Consider the following 16739-nt stretch of genomic DNA (forward strand, 5'->3'; position numbering starts at 1 on the left):
CTACCACAGGGCGTGGAATTCGCACATTTATTATACCAGACATATTTTCGATAAGGCTTTTCGAATAGATATTAAGGGAATTCACAGTAGTCAGTAGCCGCCAAAAAACAAATAGAAATGTCTTATTTATATTGCCTCAGTAAAGACAGCGAGAAAATTACAAATGCACGAGACCCAGGCATAACCTGCTTTTCTTTAGCCTTGTTGGTCAGTTTTTGTCCGTATTTGTAAATTTCTCGCTTTGTGCGAGTGCCGATTTATAAGAGTAACAGCCCGATCACCGTTTTCTAGGGTACAGTAAACCATAAAATTTTACGGGACACGACATCTGAGAAAAAGTTGACTATCTGCGTAGCCTCAAAACGCAGCCTCGTATTACCATTTACAGCCCATACCAGAATATATGTGAACGACATTGCGATGTTCGATTTTAGTGACTACTGTTAGAGGCTGCTCGGAAATTGAACATTTTCCAGGATCTCATCGTCCATAAACATTTGCGGTTGCCTGTACATGTTGGTAATGCTTTCTACTCTTGGTGGACGATGCCGATCAGTTGACACCTGTAGGAAATGAAGCACCCGCCATGGTTGCTCAGTGGCTATGGTGTTGGACTGCTGAGCACGAGGTCGCGGGATCGAATCCCGGCCACGGCGGCCGCATTTCGATGGGGGCGAAATGCAAAAACACCCGTGTGCTTAGATTTAGGTGCACGTTAAAGAACCCCAGGTGGCCGAAATTTCCGGAGCCCTCCACTACGGCTAGCCTATGCTAGGAGAATGCCAGCAAACTTTAGAGTAGGAAAAAAATTGAGAGGCAGACATAGACAAAGAGACAGGAAGGTGGCTGGACTAACAATTGAACTTTATTCATGAAAACGACGTCCCCCAAGTCCGTACTGAACATGCGCAGGCACAACCAAAGAAAAACACGGCCAACACCTTATCTATACACGTTTACAATTATCAAGAAATAAAAGCTCTTTCTTGGTTAGGAACACAGATGGAGCGCTTACACACTTCTCGGGGCCAAGTTTATAGATGCGATAGGCATCAATCAGTTCTCTTTCCTGCTGAGTCTTAGCCTTCGCCAAGATTGAAACGTCATTGAAGATAGGATCACAACCGCACTCCTTACAATGCAGCGGAAGATTACCTCCTGTGCCTGTGGGTATTAGATTTGCATGCTCACGCATGCGATCATTGACACAGCGACCGGTTTGTCCTACATAATCTCTGCCACATGTCAAAGGGATACTGTACACTACACATGTGTCGCACGTGCGGTGCTTCACAACATGCTTGGTATTGCACGTACTCTTTCGCGAACTGTGCTGCGATACCCTACTGCAAAGGTTTGCAAGCTTACAAGGCGCAGGACAAACCAAACTGACGTTGTTTCTTGCCGCAACCTTTTTCAGTCTATGAGAAATGCCATGTACATACGGCATGACCACCAAGTTCTTTTTTATTTTGTCTCGCACTCAGACGAATCAGACGAAGTGATTTTCTCCCTGATATCATTTGCAGTATTTTATCAGTTTTTCAGCATTGCTCTCGGCATCTTAGTGTCACCCACGAGGCACCACAAGAAAATACCATCAAGTTTTTAGATTTGACTCTAACCTTTCACCCTCAAGGTCACATTTGCTGGGCTTATAGTCCAAGAACTAAAAAGACGTTGTTACCGTACCAATCCGCTCACTCGAAACTGGTCAAGCGTGGCATAGCCTCTTCGTGCTTGTCGAATGCGGTGGAAAAGAGTTGTACACATCTAATGCAAGACAGTGCCGCCCAGAAATAAAGGAGACTGTTAGCGGCAGGCTATCCAAAGACTTTGATCACTGCAGAGGCTGAATCTGTGTACAAACGTTTGAAAAAGAAAAACAGGGAGGATCGCGCAGTGCGAGACAAAATAAAAAAGAACTTGGTGGTCATGCCGTATGTACATGGCATTTCTCATAGATTGAAAAAGGTTGCGGCAAGAAACAACGTCAGTTTGGTTTGTTCTGCGCCTTGTAAGCTTGCAAAACTTTGCAGTAGGGTATCGCAGCACAGTTCGCGAAAGAGTACGTGCAATACCAAGCATGTTGTGAAGCACCGCACGTGCGACACATGTGTAGTGTACAGTATCCCTTTGACATGTGGCAGAGATTATGTAGGACAAACCGGTCGCTGTGTCAATGCTCGCATGCGTGAGCATGCAAATCTAATACCCACAGGCACAGGAGGTAATCTTCCGCTGCATTGTAAGGAGCGCGGTTGTGATCCTATCTTCAATGACGTTTCAATCTTGGCGAAGGCTAAGACTCAGCAGGAAAGAGAACTGATTGAAGCCTATCGCATCTATAAACTTGGCCCCTAGAAGTGTGTAAGCGCGCCATCTGTGTTCCTAACCAAGAAAGAGCTTTTATTTCTTGATAACTGTAAACGTGTATAGATAAGGTGTTGACCGTGTTTTTGTTTGGTTGTGCCTGCGCATGTTCAGTACGGACTTGGGGGACGTCGTTTTCATGAATAAAGTTAAAAAAAAAACAATTATGGTGTTTTACGTGCCAAAACCACTTTCTGATTATGATGCACGCCGTAGTGGAGGACTCCGGAAATTTCGACCACCTGGGGTTCTTTAACGTGCACCTAAATCTAGGTACACGGGTGTTTTCGCATTTCGCCCCCATCGAAATGCGGCCGCCGTGGCCGGGATTCGATCCCGCGACCTCGTGCTCAGCAGCCCAACACCATAGCCACTGAGCAACCACGGCGGGTATGAATAAAGTTCAGTTGTTAGTCCAGCCACCTTCCTGTCTCTTTGTCTATGTCTGCCTCTCGATTTTTTTCCTACTCTAAAGTTTGCTGGCATTCTCCTAGCATAACCATGTACCAACTAGCCCAACAAGCCACTCTCATGTACGGCGTGCCTCATAATCAGAAAGTGGTTTTGGCACGTAAAACCCCATAATTTAATTTTTTTTTAAATGAAGTAGTTAACTCCTTTCCTTCCGAATGAAATTGTAACTGTCTTTTTATCAGTGAAGTCTGGAATGTCGTAACATTATAATATTATAAGCCCTCTAACGTTAAAACTATTCTAATCTCTTTTGGTTCCAATTTCCTGATGTCACACTTATTGAAGCGGTGGCACAAGCATCCGAAAGTGACCCGCAGCGTCGTCTGAACAGCCCAATCAAACGCTCTCCTCCTTTGTAGGGAAGATTTGTTTGCTTTGAAAATAATAAAAATTGTCTACATTAAGCGATTTATCCTTTCTAATTGACTGGCAAAAGGACAGGAGCATGCTTAAGTGGACAGGGTTTCGATGGGGCCCAGCCAGTGCAGTGAATATTGATAACCGGATGAGGAGGGTCTGATGGTATACCAGTATTGTATTCGTGCATTGAGTGACAGGCACAATTGTACAAGGCACTCCTCAACTGCTTGTAAGAGAATTACATTCGGTGTTTTTACGTGCCAAAATAGCGATATGATTAGGGAGCACGCCGTAGTTGGGAACTCCGCATCATTTGTGAACACTTGGGGCTCTTTACCTTGCACCTAAGTGTAGGTACACGAGCACCCTCACATTTCAACCCCGATTAATTGTGCTGACGCGATAAGGATCGAAACCGCAAGCTCAAGCTCAGTAGCGCAGCGGCGCAGCGAATAAGCTACCATGGCGCGTATATCTTGCTTGAAAATCATGAGCTTTATTTAGCAATTGGCAATGGCGTCGCGACAGGATTAGGTTGAGAATCCGGCCTGCTAATAACATGAAGGGCGAGCAAGCTCTGAGCTGTGACAAGCCGGCCTTTTCATGAAGGTCTACGCCATACGTTCAACATATAGGTCAGGGCTAGATGTACCTGCATCTTGAAAACAACTTTACCCGTCAAAGAGGTGAGACAGCCGATGTGTGAGCAGCCACCGCGAGCTCATGATATTCAAAAGGTTGAGGGCAAGCTTCTCCTTGCATTTCGCGGATGAGTTATTCTGGTCAAAGGTCGGCGCAAATGTGACCCTCACCTCCGTGTTATCCTCTTTGATTAAATAAAACAAAATCAGGGAGACCCGATGAACATGTTAGAATCAATCAGAAGCGAAGCTTTTCTGAACCTAGTGAATAAATTATATTCAACTATATGCAAGGCGTACAATTTTTTTCATTTTCATCATATACAACGTATGAGCTTATGCAATGTTTGTGTGTGCATTACATCATTAACAAGCTATGCCGAAATACCAGCATCAAATTTAGCGCATGCACTCGGTGGGACATCAACGCACGATGCAGAACCTTTGCTGCAAATAAATATAGTACAAGATTACAAGAATTACAGGATGAATTTTGTGCATCGCCGTTAATTGCATAATATTTCATTAACCGCTTCACTAAGGATTTCGCTCCTATAGATTTGAACGTGTGCGTTGTATCGGTATATTGTTTCTCTTATTGTGCGGTTTTGCTCTTTGCATAGCGCAGAAGTATATTAAACAAGCAAAAGTGAAATGACTGATAAGCCCAGAGAGAACACACTCTGCCACCGTCTTGCACGCATTTCCTCTGTCTCTCTATGTCTGTTGGTATCAGTAGTCATGCATGAAATCGCATGCAGAATCATGCTAGCCATATGTTGCTTCACTATATGCGTTTAATTTTCCAATGCGCAAAAGCTTTGCCACATGACTAGGTCGAGGATCCGGCCCACTGATAGCACAAAGGGCGAGCACGCGTGCAGCGTTGACAAGCTGGTCTTTTCATAAAGATTTGAGTGATACTTGCAATATATAGGTCAAGGCAACATGTACCGGTAGCCTGAAAACAGTTTGTCTTGTCAAAGAGGTTAAACAGTCGAGGAGTGAGCAACGACAGCGAGCTGCTCATATTCGCAGGGTTCGACGGAAGCTTCGTTTTTACATATTTGCTGCCGAGCTCTTCTTGATAATAGTCAGCGCAAATATGACCCGAATTTCTCACCATCCTCTTCGATAAACTAAGGTCAAGTAGATCTCAGGCACATGTTGTTGTTAATGCGAAAATATGTTTTTCTGAAGGGAGTAACTCAATGCTAACATAAACGCGATGTGTACAATGCTGTTGATCTTACTCTCACGCAGCTAACCTCATGCCTTTACAAGCTATGCTGAAATTCAGGTAGCACGTACATACGTCGGATGGACGCACTCTGAGAGGCGTTTACGTACAGAAGCCCCGAGGGCGGACGTGATGTATTATGCTTTTCTAGGGAAAAATTGAGATGAAAGGTTTAAGGCCGAAGTATGTACGGAATATAGAGTTGCATGGCCATTTTCCTATTACAGCGAAGGTGTTAGTCTCTTGGTCGGGATTTTTTGTGGCGACCTCACCAAAACACGGCAGCTGGAAAGGGGATTTGTGTTTGAGTTTCAGCGTAAAAGAATTAAGTTTTCTCAAGTACTCAAATTACAATCTGATGATATCATGTCTGCAGGTTGTGCGTAAGTCGTACTTTACGAACTTTCCGACGCATTTTACTTTGAGAAATTAAATTACTTCAATAACACAGTTGCGCTTGGCGGACGGCCTACACGAATCAGGATGCATGCCGTGCTTCGGTAACGCCGCCTAGTGACCGCGGCCATTCAGACAGACCTCGAACGTCCGCTGGAAAATGGCTTTGTCTTTCAGTTTCCACGTAACATATTAATGTTCTCTCGTATATTCGAATAACAATCCAAGCCTATCATTTCTGCAGCATGTGGGTAAGTTGTACTTTACGCATTTTCTGGCGCAATTTACTTTAAAAGATCAATTTAATTTGATAAGACGCTTGGCAGGCGGCCAAGAATAATGAGGATGCATACTGCACTTATGCGCACGTGCGTGCGCACGTGACGTACGGCGCTTGTGGGAGTGGTACAAGTGTAACGTCGCCTAACGTCATTTGGGGTTGTGATACTTGTCTAACGTCCGCACCAGTCTCGTTGTACATCCTTTTCCACAGGGTGGATGTTCTTCTCTTGGTTCTCGCCGGCATAGTTCTTGCTTTTGTTGCTTCTTAACAATGGTATTTACACACTACAGGTATTTGGCGATACATCAGGAGATTTTACAAGTGTTTTTACGCTCATGGCAGGCGTGCCATCAATGAGAACTTAACCGGGGTACCATTCCCAAGAAACACAACCAAAGGGAACAGACAGGTTAATACAGATGGTAGTATTCTGCCATTTATTCTATTCGAAAGCGGCGTCCTCCTCTTTCTTCACCGTGCCTTCGGTTCTTCCTCTTCTTTCATGGCCTAAATGCAGCATGCTTCAGCCTAGCTTGTTCTTTTTGTTAATACCTCCTTCTTTTGTTAATACCTCCTTTTTTGTCGAGTTGCCCATGCCTTTGTTGGGGCAACCTACGGATCCTATGTCTTCGGAATTTAAGCACCCCTTGTTTGGTCTCCTTTTTTGTCCTCTCCTCCCGTTTCCGCCATTTGCAATCAAAGTATGTGGATATAAATTTGAAAAAAGTCCTATTTAATCGAGGGACAACGCCCAGACCACTATTTCACAGAGACTTGTTGTACTAGCAATGCCCTAAATATGTTACGCGGCAACCACTAAGCTCACATCTAGGAATTTTCAATGTTTTTTTTTTATTTGCCAGGCCTCTCCAAAACTTGCAGCGGCTTTACACGCAAACAAGAAAAATACAATGCAGAATTAAGCAAGTTTCGTTGTTCGTTTAGATAGGATTAAGATATAGAAACGCCGACCACCGGAATAACGTTGAAAATACAGCTTGCAAAGCGTAAAGCTGGAAAGGAAATTGAGACGCATTCTGCTGTGTCTGCAGCCGAATAGATATTACATTGTCAGTACGCAAATGCCACACCTAGGAGACGGCGTATATATATTTTTTATTTGCTATTGTTTCCTGTTAACGTTCACTGAGCTTTTTCTGTCAAATATGTTTTTACGTATGTCTGAGATGGGGCAACCTCACTGCGACGGGCTGAAAGCATCCATGATACAACGGAGCGGACACATCTTCCGTCCTTATACCAAAGTGCAGGTCATGCTTGAATTATGGAGAGTATACAAGTTAACTAGACGTCCACAGCTAAATTTAAATGTTCTGTTGCATCAACACCGCCTGGGTAGGGCTTCATTTCTCACTGAAAGAGTTGATGGACGGCTAATGCAACGTGTCTTCTAGACATTTCCCACTAACAGGTGAAACCCATCTCCCTCCTGTCAGCCGTTGATGTTAGCATCAAGCCCTGGTCAGTTAAAAGGTTTAACTTCAAGACATACAAGCCTATTGATTGATCTAGTGCTCCTGGTGTGCTTACCGGTACTACAACTTCCCATTATGTACGAGGAGACTCAAGCTTTCCATCTTTTTTGAAGTACACGGTCTATATAACGGAGTTTCCCAGATTCGCAAACGCACAGTGGTTCAGCTGCACAAGTGTGCATAGCGAGCGAGGACCCCTGCAAAATGCTAGCCCTCATCGTGTTGCTGCGATTGACAGCATGTTCTTACGCCGGTAGGTGTAAAATTTCGCTGTTTGATGAACGCACATAATTTTTTGGGTTTAGCTTGCCAGAATCACTATATGATTACGCGCCACGCTGTAGTGGAAGACTCCGAATAATTTCAACCATCAGAAATTATTTAATGCGCCCCTAACATTTCGTCTTCATGGAAATGTGGCTGTTGCTATCGGTAACCTCACTCGCGAATTCGTGAGTAGCAGATCAACGCCATAGCCGCTAAGCCACCGAGGTGGGGAAGTTTTGCTTTGCAGGCGTCCAAATGAGGGAATTACTATATATCGCTAAAACGAATCGTTTTATTGTTGGTGCACCTGGCCTATTCAGTGAAACAACGTGTACTGCACTGTTCGCTAAAATTTAAAAAAATAAACAAGTGTACGCTTTGTTCTATTTGATCTCAAGGAACTTACGGAGCCAACAATGCATGGTGATGCAAGAGGGCACTGTTATAACATTCAGAAAATTTCTCGAGGACAGTAGCATTGTTGGGTACTAATAACACATGTACAAGGCATTTTATTCATGAGAGTGTTAATAATTTTATGTATATTAGCTGATGTCGTTCTTGTTACTGTTGTTTAATCAGTTCGATTCAATTAGACTTCACAAGATATCTCAGGCACTTCCCGGTATCTATCTATCTATCCGTCCGTCCGTCCGTCCGTCCGTCCATCTATCTATCTATCTATCTATCTATCTATCTATCTATCTATCTATCTATCTATCTATCTATCTATCTATCTATCTATCTATCTATCTATCTATCTATCTATCTATCTATCTATCTATCTATCTATCTATCTATCTATCTATCTATCTATCTATCTATCTATCTATCTATCTATCTATCTATCTATCTATCTATCTATCTATCTATCTATCTATCTATCTATCTATCTATCTATCTATCTATCTATCTATCTATCTATCTATCTATCTATCTATCTATCTATCTATCTATCTATCTATCTATCTATCTATCTATCTATCTATCTATCTATCTATCTATCTATCTATCTATCTATCTATCTATCTATCTATCTATCTATCTATCTATCTATCTATCTATCTATCTATCTATCTATCTATCTATCTATCTATCTATCTATCTATCTATCTATCTATCTATCTATCTATCTATCTATCTATCTATCTATCTATCTATCTATCTATCTATCTATCTATCTATCTATCTATCTATCTATCTATCTATCTATCTATCTATCTATCTATCTATCTATCTATCTATCTATCTATCTATCTATCTATCTATCTATCTATCTATCTATCTATCTATCTATCTATCTATCTATCTATCTATCTATCTATCTATCTATCTATCTATCTATCTATCTATCTATCTATCTATCTATCTATGTCCATCTCAAGCCATTATATATGGCCGACGCACGCCAACTTGGGTCACTGGCTAGCCCATGATCTAAGGGTTAAAGGATCCGGCTGTTGTGCTGAAAGAATCGGGTTCGAAATAAACCATTAAAGGACCTACTTAGGTAACTGGGTGAATGTCACTTGGTGGGTACTGCTCTTCAATGCACCTCTTCCATGGCAACTTGGGTCAATGGCTATGTGCCATTGGTATATGACGCTCTTAACGAACATTCTTATGCCATCTTGGGGGAATGGTTGGTCCGTTTTCTAAGGAGTACGCCGTCTGGCTGTTCTGCTGAATGAATCGGGTTGAAAAGCAGTCATTAGAGCACGAACTTAGCTAACATGGTGTATGACACTTGATGCGTACTGCTCTTCAACGGACCTGTTTAACACTAACTTGGGTCAATGCCTAAGTGACATTGGTATGTTCTGCTCTTAGCCAACATTTTTACTCCATTTGGTTCACTGGCTAGTCCATGGTCTGAAGGGTAGAGCAACAGGCTGTTTTGTGGAACGAGTCGGGTTCGAAATTAACCATCAGAGGACCAACTTAGGTAACTGGGTGTATGCTACGTGGCGTGTACTGGTGTTCAACGGACCTCCCTCACACCAACTTGGGTCAATGCCTGGTCCATGTTCCAAGGGGTACAGCATCAGGCTGTAGTGCTGAATGGATCGAGTTCGAAATCAACCATTAGATGACGAACTTAGGTAACTGAGTATACGACACTTGTGTACTGCTCTTCAACGGACCTTTTTCACACTCACTTGTGCCAATGGCTAGGTGAAACTGGTATGTGCCGCTTGCAAGGAAAATTTTTACGCCAGTTTGGTTCACTGGCTAGTCCATCTTGCTGTTATGCTTTATGAATCGGGTTTGAAATCAACCATTGAAGGACCAAACTAGGTAACTGGGTGTATGACACTTGTTGCGTAGCGCTCTTCGATGGACCTCTTTCACGCCAACATGGATCAATCGCTAGTTGCCATTGGTATGTGCCGTTCTTGAACATTTTTATGGCAATTTGGGTCACTGGCTAGTCCATGGTCTGAAGGGCAGAGAATCAGGCTGTTGTGTTGAGTGAATTGGGTTTGAAATCAGCCATTAGAGGACGAACTTAGTTAACTGGCTGTATGCCACTTGGCCTGCACTGGTGTTCAACGGAGATCTTTCCCGCCAACTTCGGTCAATGGCTGGTCCATGGTATAAGGGGTACAGCATCAGGCTAGCGTGCTCAATGAGTTGGGTTCGAGGTCAACTATTAGAGGACCAACTTAGGTAACCAGGTGTGTGCCCTTGGTGTGTACTGCTCTTCAACAAAGCTCTTTTAGCCCAAGTGGGTTCAGTGGCTAGGTGTTATTGGCATGTGCCGCTCTTAACGAACATTTTAGGCCAACCTGGGTAACACGCTAATCCATGGTCCAAGGTGTAGAGCATCGGGCTCTTGGGCTGAATGAATCGGGTTCGAAATCAACCATTAGAGACCTACTGAGGAAACCGGGTGTTTGCTAGTTGGTGTTTACTGCTCATCAACAGACCTCTCTCACACTAACATGGGTCAATGGCTTGGTACCATTGCTATGGGCCGCCCTTAACGAACATTTTTGCACCAACCTGGGTCATTGGCTATACCGTGGTCAAAAGGGTAGTGCATCGGGCTATTGTGGTGAATGAATCAGGTTCAATATCCACCACTAGATGATCAGCATAGGGAACTAGGTAGATGCCACTTGGTGTGTACTGCTCTTCCACGAATCTCTTTCACGCGCACTTGAGTCAATAGCTAATCCATGGTCTAAGTAATACAGCATGTGGTTGTTGTCTTGTGTCTAATGAATTTCCTTCGAAATCAACCACTAGAGAGCCAACTAAGGAAGCATTGTATGTCATTTGTTGTGTAGTGCTGTTCAACGGACCTTTTTCACGCCAACATGGGTCAATGGCTAGGTGTTATTGGTATGTGTTTTTATGCCAATTTGGGTTATGGCTAGTCTATGGTCTAAGAGGTACAGCATCTGGCAGTTGTGCTGAATAAATCGTGTTTGAACTCAACCATTACAGGACCAACTTCAGTAACTGGGTCTGTGCCACTTGATGTGTACTGCTCTTCAACGGACATCTTTCACGCCAACTTGGGCAATGCCTAGGTACTTACTATTGGTATGAGCAGCTCTTAACAAACATTTTTATGCAAACATGGGTCAATGGCTAGTCCATGATTTGGGGGATACAGCTTCGCGCTGTTGCACTGAAAAAATCCTGTTCGAAATGAACCATTAGCGGACCAACACAGGTAACTGGGTGTATGCCACTTGCCGTGTGGTGCTCTTCAACGGGCCTCTTTCATGCAAACAAGGATCAATGGCTCGTTGCCATTGGTATCTGCCGCTGTTAGCGAACACTTTAACATCAACTTAGATCACTGGCTAGTGCGTGGTCTAAAGCATAGAGCATTGGGCTGTTGTGTTGAATAAATCGGCTTCGAAATCAATTATTAGATGAGCGACGTGGGTAACTGGGTGTGTGCCACTTGGTTTGTACTGGTGTTCAACGAGCCTTTTTCACGCTAACTTCGGCCACTGGTTAATCCATGGTCTAAGGGATACATCGTCGGGCTATAGTGCTGAATGAATCGGGTTCCAAATCAAGCATTAGATGACCAACTTAGGTAACTGGGTGTGCGCCATTTGGCGTGTAAAGCTCTTCAATAAACCTCTTTCACACTAACTTGGGACAATCGCTCGGTGGCATTGGTGTGTGCCGCTCTCAACGCCTTCTGGCATCACTTATTTCTGTTCATTGAAAATGCAGTTTCTCCACATGTCCTGCATTTCAAGAATCATGAAAAGCCTACAGAAACAGAACGGATTAGGATTTTAGTGAGCGTTCTCAAGTTTAGAGAATGTGAACTCTATACGAGAACTTCACAGGAAATGTGATAACATGAACTATTTCGTGTCTGTCATACATGGGGAGCACCTGTGAAGCCACCTGAAAAATATGTCTGATGCAAAACATACTAAAAAATGAAATAAGTGAACTCGCTGCATAACTACATATTGTCACGTGGTAGTGACGGTGAAGAAAGAAGCAATACAGTGGAATACAAAACTAGCTTTTATTGGGCGAACCTGTGCCCACAAAAACAGGCTACACTTATAGCACAACGATAGCGGCGAACACAGTCGGCGATCGTCGGAAATCTCATCAGCGGGTCAAGCGCGTCTGCTCTTATACATCAGTCGTGGAATGGTCCAGATTAACCGATGGGACGCGCGTGCCTTCCACAAAGTTCTGCACTATTCGCGTCGCGCATACATGCAATAAGATTACACAAGTTGCGGTGAAAGACAGTGGAGGGAACCATCGATAACATTCCAGAAACTTCTTTTATATGCAGGCGCGTCCTGCGCTGCACGATAACATTTGTTAGGCGGCCAAACGTGGTCGCCCGATAAAGATAAGTACACGTGTCAATATTGACACTCACAGGAAATGCTCAACTATCTGCCATCTAACTCATTTTACCAAAGCACTTTACAAATATTATTCAAACTTGCAGCACAAGTCTAATCAGAAGTGTTTCAAAATGCATGCAATGCATATTAAATTCCAATTATATTCGTCTGTGCTTTTGCTTCTGATGCACTATAGCTTAGTGTGCACAATTGAGTGCACAGAACATGAAGGGGTTGAGGAACATTTTTACCACTTTGGTCACTAGTAATACATGGTCTAAGGTGTAGAGTATACGGCTGTTGTGCTGGATGAATCAGGTTCTAAATCAACCATTAGTGGACCAACTTGAGTAACTGGGTGTGTGCCACTTGGTGTGTACTGCTCTTCAACGGGCCTCTTTCACGCCAACTTTGGTCAAGGGCTAGGTGCCACTGGGGATGGGCTGCTCTCCAACGAACCTTTTCTTATGCCACTTAAGCCAATGGGAATGCGTGAAAGAGGTTCGTTGAAGAGCGGCGCATAACATGAATCTGCAGCTCTTCAACGCACGTCTTTCATGCCAGCCTGGGCCAATGGTTAGGCACCACTGGACACGTGCCGCTCTTGAATGGACCTCTTTCTGGTAACTTGCTCAATGGGCGAACGCCACTGAGAATGTGCCCCTCTTCAATGAAGCTCTTCCATGCTAACTTTCGTCAATGGGTAGGTGCCACTGGAAATATGCGTTCTTCAATGAACCAATTTCATGCTATTAAGGTACATCGGCAGATGCCACTGGCTATGTGTCGCTCTTCAGCGAACCTCTTTACTCTAACTTAGGTCAATGGCTAGGTGAAATTTGTATGTGCCGATTTCAGCGACCATTTTTCTCGCGAACTTGGGTCAATGTCTAGGTGCCGTTGGTGATGTGCTGCTCTTCAACGAACGTATTTCATTCCAACTTGGGTCAATAAGTAGGCGCCCCTGGGTATGTGCGACTCTTCAACGAACTTCTTTTACACCAGCTTGAATCTATATGTAGGTGTCACTAGGTATGTTGCCGCTCGTCGATGAACGTTCTACCGCAGGATATCGAGTAGCGTTTGGCGGCCACGAAAGATGCATGGCTACGGAGGCTTTTGAAGAGCGTCTCCTAGGTTTCAGAATGGCCAAGGAGACCCGGTGCGCATTAACGTAATTCTGCGTGAAATTTGATACCATAGAGATAACGAAGTGACTCATAAACAGGAAAATAGTCACAAATGAGGCATATACTCAATATGTATTCCTGCCCATATCTCGAGCTTTGGGGGCATTTTGAAGATCCCATGGTGGTCAAAATTAACCTGGAGATATCCACTATGGCGTCCCTCATATTGAAATCGTGGATTTGGCACGTAAAACCCCACATTTGAACTCAATATAACGTTCACTCCTGGTATCATTTGAACAACTATGTTGTCGACCATGTCTTCTTTAGCGCCGACACTTGGTTGACTGTTTTTTATCCTTATAATTTTTATTGTGCATGCAGAGATATCCACAAATTACATAGAGTTACTTGAAGACTTGAGACTTGAAGTACTTAAAAATGTTGCCCAGCTTTCTTCTTGCATTACGCAGTGTGTTTCAGTCTCGTATGTAGTTGTTTTTATTAGTTGTATTTAGCGGTGTTATACCTATTTGTTTTGTGGTTTCTATTGCGCAGGGCTGGTATTCAGATATCTTGTATTTAATTTTATCTTTATTGTGTTCAAGCTTCTTGAAGTTTGAAAAATGTTTGTGTTGCGTTTTCTAGAACAGATATTGATTCAAAATTTTCGTAACTCTGCTTTACCTGAACGCTTTCATTTTCTAGTATGTATATGTTACTGTATAGCACCCTATGTGCAGTGTTCTTTCTCTTTTTTAACGATGTGCCGTTACCGCTCCGAAATTTATCACACAGCTTCAAAATAGTCCACCTGTTGTAAAACAGCCTTTTTCCGCTGTCCTTCGATCTGTATCTAAACGAAATAAGAATTTGATTTGATTGAATTCGATTGCAATTAGTTGGAGTCATTGAGCAGTGTACATCCGGAGGCAATGGCTTACATTCAAATTATTCTGTGCGTCCTACATGTTTACTTTCTTTTTTCCCATTGTGTACGCTGTCATTACCCTGCTTAGAACACTATGACCACTGAGGGAAACAGTCACGCTGGGGATAATAGTGCTAGTGTTTTCTGAGGTGCCAACAAAGCGCAAAACGTGCTTTCTATACTTACACATGGTGTCCCTCACAATATAAACGTAAATTTTTACCTATTCTTGCTACCAATCTTTCATAAAAAATTATTGTTGTCTTGAAAGCCGACAAGAACAGTTGCCAGCGTGTCATTACATCCAACCTATTAACAAGTAGATTACTTTGAGAGGCAACATACTCGAGTATTTGTCGTGGTAGCTTAATTGCAGTGGTGTTCCGCTGCTAAACTTTAGGTAGACGGTTTGATTGCGACTGCGACGATCGCATTTCGAAGGAAGCGAAGTGCCAAAACGCTCTCTGCACTTAGATTTACGTGCACGTTAAAGAACCCCAAGTGATGAAAATTAATCCAGAGTCCCCCCCCGCTATACGGCATGCCTCATAATCAGATTGTTGTTTCGGCACGTGAAACCTATGAATTATTAAACATATTTGAGTACTTTTTGTTCTAATCATCAAACTACAACATCTTAGGTGACTCACTGGTGTTTTCATCCCTTTATTCGAACAGACAAGGAGTTATTTGTCTACCCTACAATATTAGAAGGGCGGACAACTGCGAAAAATTTAGTAATGCGGCTCACTGAAGAGATGACACTTAACCTCAAGAAAAGCTCCATTCTCGCGGAGACACTTTTGTTTGTTACCAGTAGCAAAGAGAGCACCCAGCTGGAAGCAGTAAGTGCGAGGTGTTTTTACTGTATGAGTTTACTAGTTGGATGACACTTTTATGACTTAGGCGACGCAATGAGATAAAAAAGTGATGTACGTATAATGCAAAATAATCGAGCGATAATTATGAAGTGATTAACTGACATGACCCAATGGTGATGCAATTCTGTTCTACAAATATTGAGCGCACGATTCAGCATACGAGCATTGATGGGCACCTACAATGTTTCATCTGTGTCGCTCCTATATCGAGAAATCAGTGGTGCCCTATTAATTTTGTAGAGTTGAAAAGCAGTGAGCTGGAGACAGAATTTGTTTTTAGTAGTAACGCACTTCAAATTGTTTCAAAGAAGTGGGTTCTTTTCTTTACCATCTCAGCACCTCGCGAAAAGAGCGGTGTTACTTTCTTTTGATAGCGTCAAAGATTGTTTAAAAATTACTTCACGTAAACATAGAAAAAGCGTTTTTGTCTATATAAGTTGTTCGAAGCCTGCTTTCAGTTAAAGAAATAGGAAGTGCGCAATGGTTTTCTCATGAGCAAACACTCTTGTGAAGCTTCATTGCGCATAAAATCAGCAGAAGCGTTTCCGTACTGAGAAACACAATAAGTCAATACCAATCAATATGTCAGTAGACAGACACTTTTCACTTACCTGATTCCGAAAGGTACTGGGATTGAAACTAAATGTGTGATATTGAACGGCTGCGAGTTCTGATTGATGGATTGCATAGAGAGCATCAATTGAGCATCGAATATTAGGCTATCACTATGCATGTCCAATTTTACCCTGCTAATCTGCAGCACTACTGTGTGTTTTGTCCATGGTGGCATGATAAGTTTCGATAGCATTTTAGTGCCCGCCGACAGAAAAGAGACGAAGGTATCGTGATGCACATCATGATGTGCACCATGGCATATGCGTCTCCATTTGGTCCTTCTCTGCTGACTCTAAAATGTTATCCATGTGCTAATCTGCAGAAATTGTTCTTCCTTATTTATTGTGCGTGTGCGTTTCTTTCGACATATATGTCAGTCTTTCCAGAATAAAGAGCAGTTGTGAATTAAGCCTTCTTTATCCTTGTAGTCATTGCTTTCGTGCTAAAAAATGTATGCTTTCTTGGTGGTAAGATAGAATGAATAAATTCCGTATTAATATAAAAAACATAAATGCCCGTACAGCAATTTTTCTGTACTATTTTACAACAGTGAATTCATGGTGAAAAAACAAATTTTTTCTAGGTAAACACAACAAGTATCCAGGAAGCTTTATACCACGACACTCACCACCAATCCTCCGTGCTGGTACGCCAGAGAGATGGCACAGTGCACGTCGTGAGTTTTCTCTCAAAGTCTATTTGTCCGCAGAGAGCAAAGTAGTGAACGGCAGCGCTGTAAATGCAAGACAAGCATTGAACATTCTTATGCTGCAGGCGATCTCTGCCCGTACGCAGGACTGCT

The 16739-nt window shown here is 42.9% G+C and overlaps 2 protein-coding genes across 3 annotated transcripts in view; one reads left to right on the forward strand and one right to left on the reverse strand.

Moving 5' to 3' along the window:
- LOC139050657 (venom metalloproteinase antarease TserMP_A-like) overlaps positions 1–16739 on the reverse strand; it is a 265847-nt gene that overhangs the window by 46732 nt on the left and 202376 nt on the right. The window lies entirely within an intron of this gene.
- LOC139050660 (venom metalloproteinase antarease-like TfasMP_A) overlaps positions 7318–16739 on the forward strand; it is a 29490-nt gene continuing 20068 nt past the window's right edge. The window contains exons 1-3 of one of the 2 annotated variants that reach the window (XM_070527252.1): positions 7319–7516; positions 15120–15286; positions 16521–16613. In XM_070527252.1, the coding sequence (XP_070383353.1) occupies positions 7468–7516; positions 15120–15286; positions 16521–16613 (309 nt within the window). In that variant the 5' untranslated portion in view covers positions 7319–7467. Of the gene's footprint in view, positions 7517–15119; positions 15287–16520; positions 16614–16739 lie in introns of both variants that reach the window. The other variant, XM_070527253.1, reaches the window with a different exon arrangement.

This window comes from Dermacentor albipictus, chromosome 10, assembly GCF_038994185.2.
Source record: "Dermacentor albipictus isolate Rhodes 1998 colony chromosome 10, USDA_Dalb.pri_finalv2, whole genome shotgun sequence".
Classification (NCBI taxonomy): Eukaryota; Metazoa; Arthropoda; class Arachnida; order Ixodida; family Ixodidae; genus Dermacentor; species Dermacentor albipictus.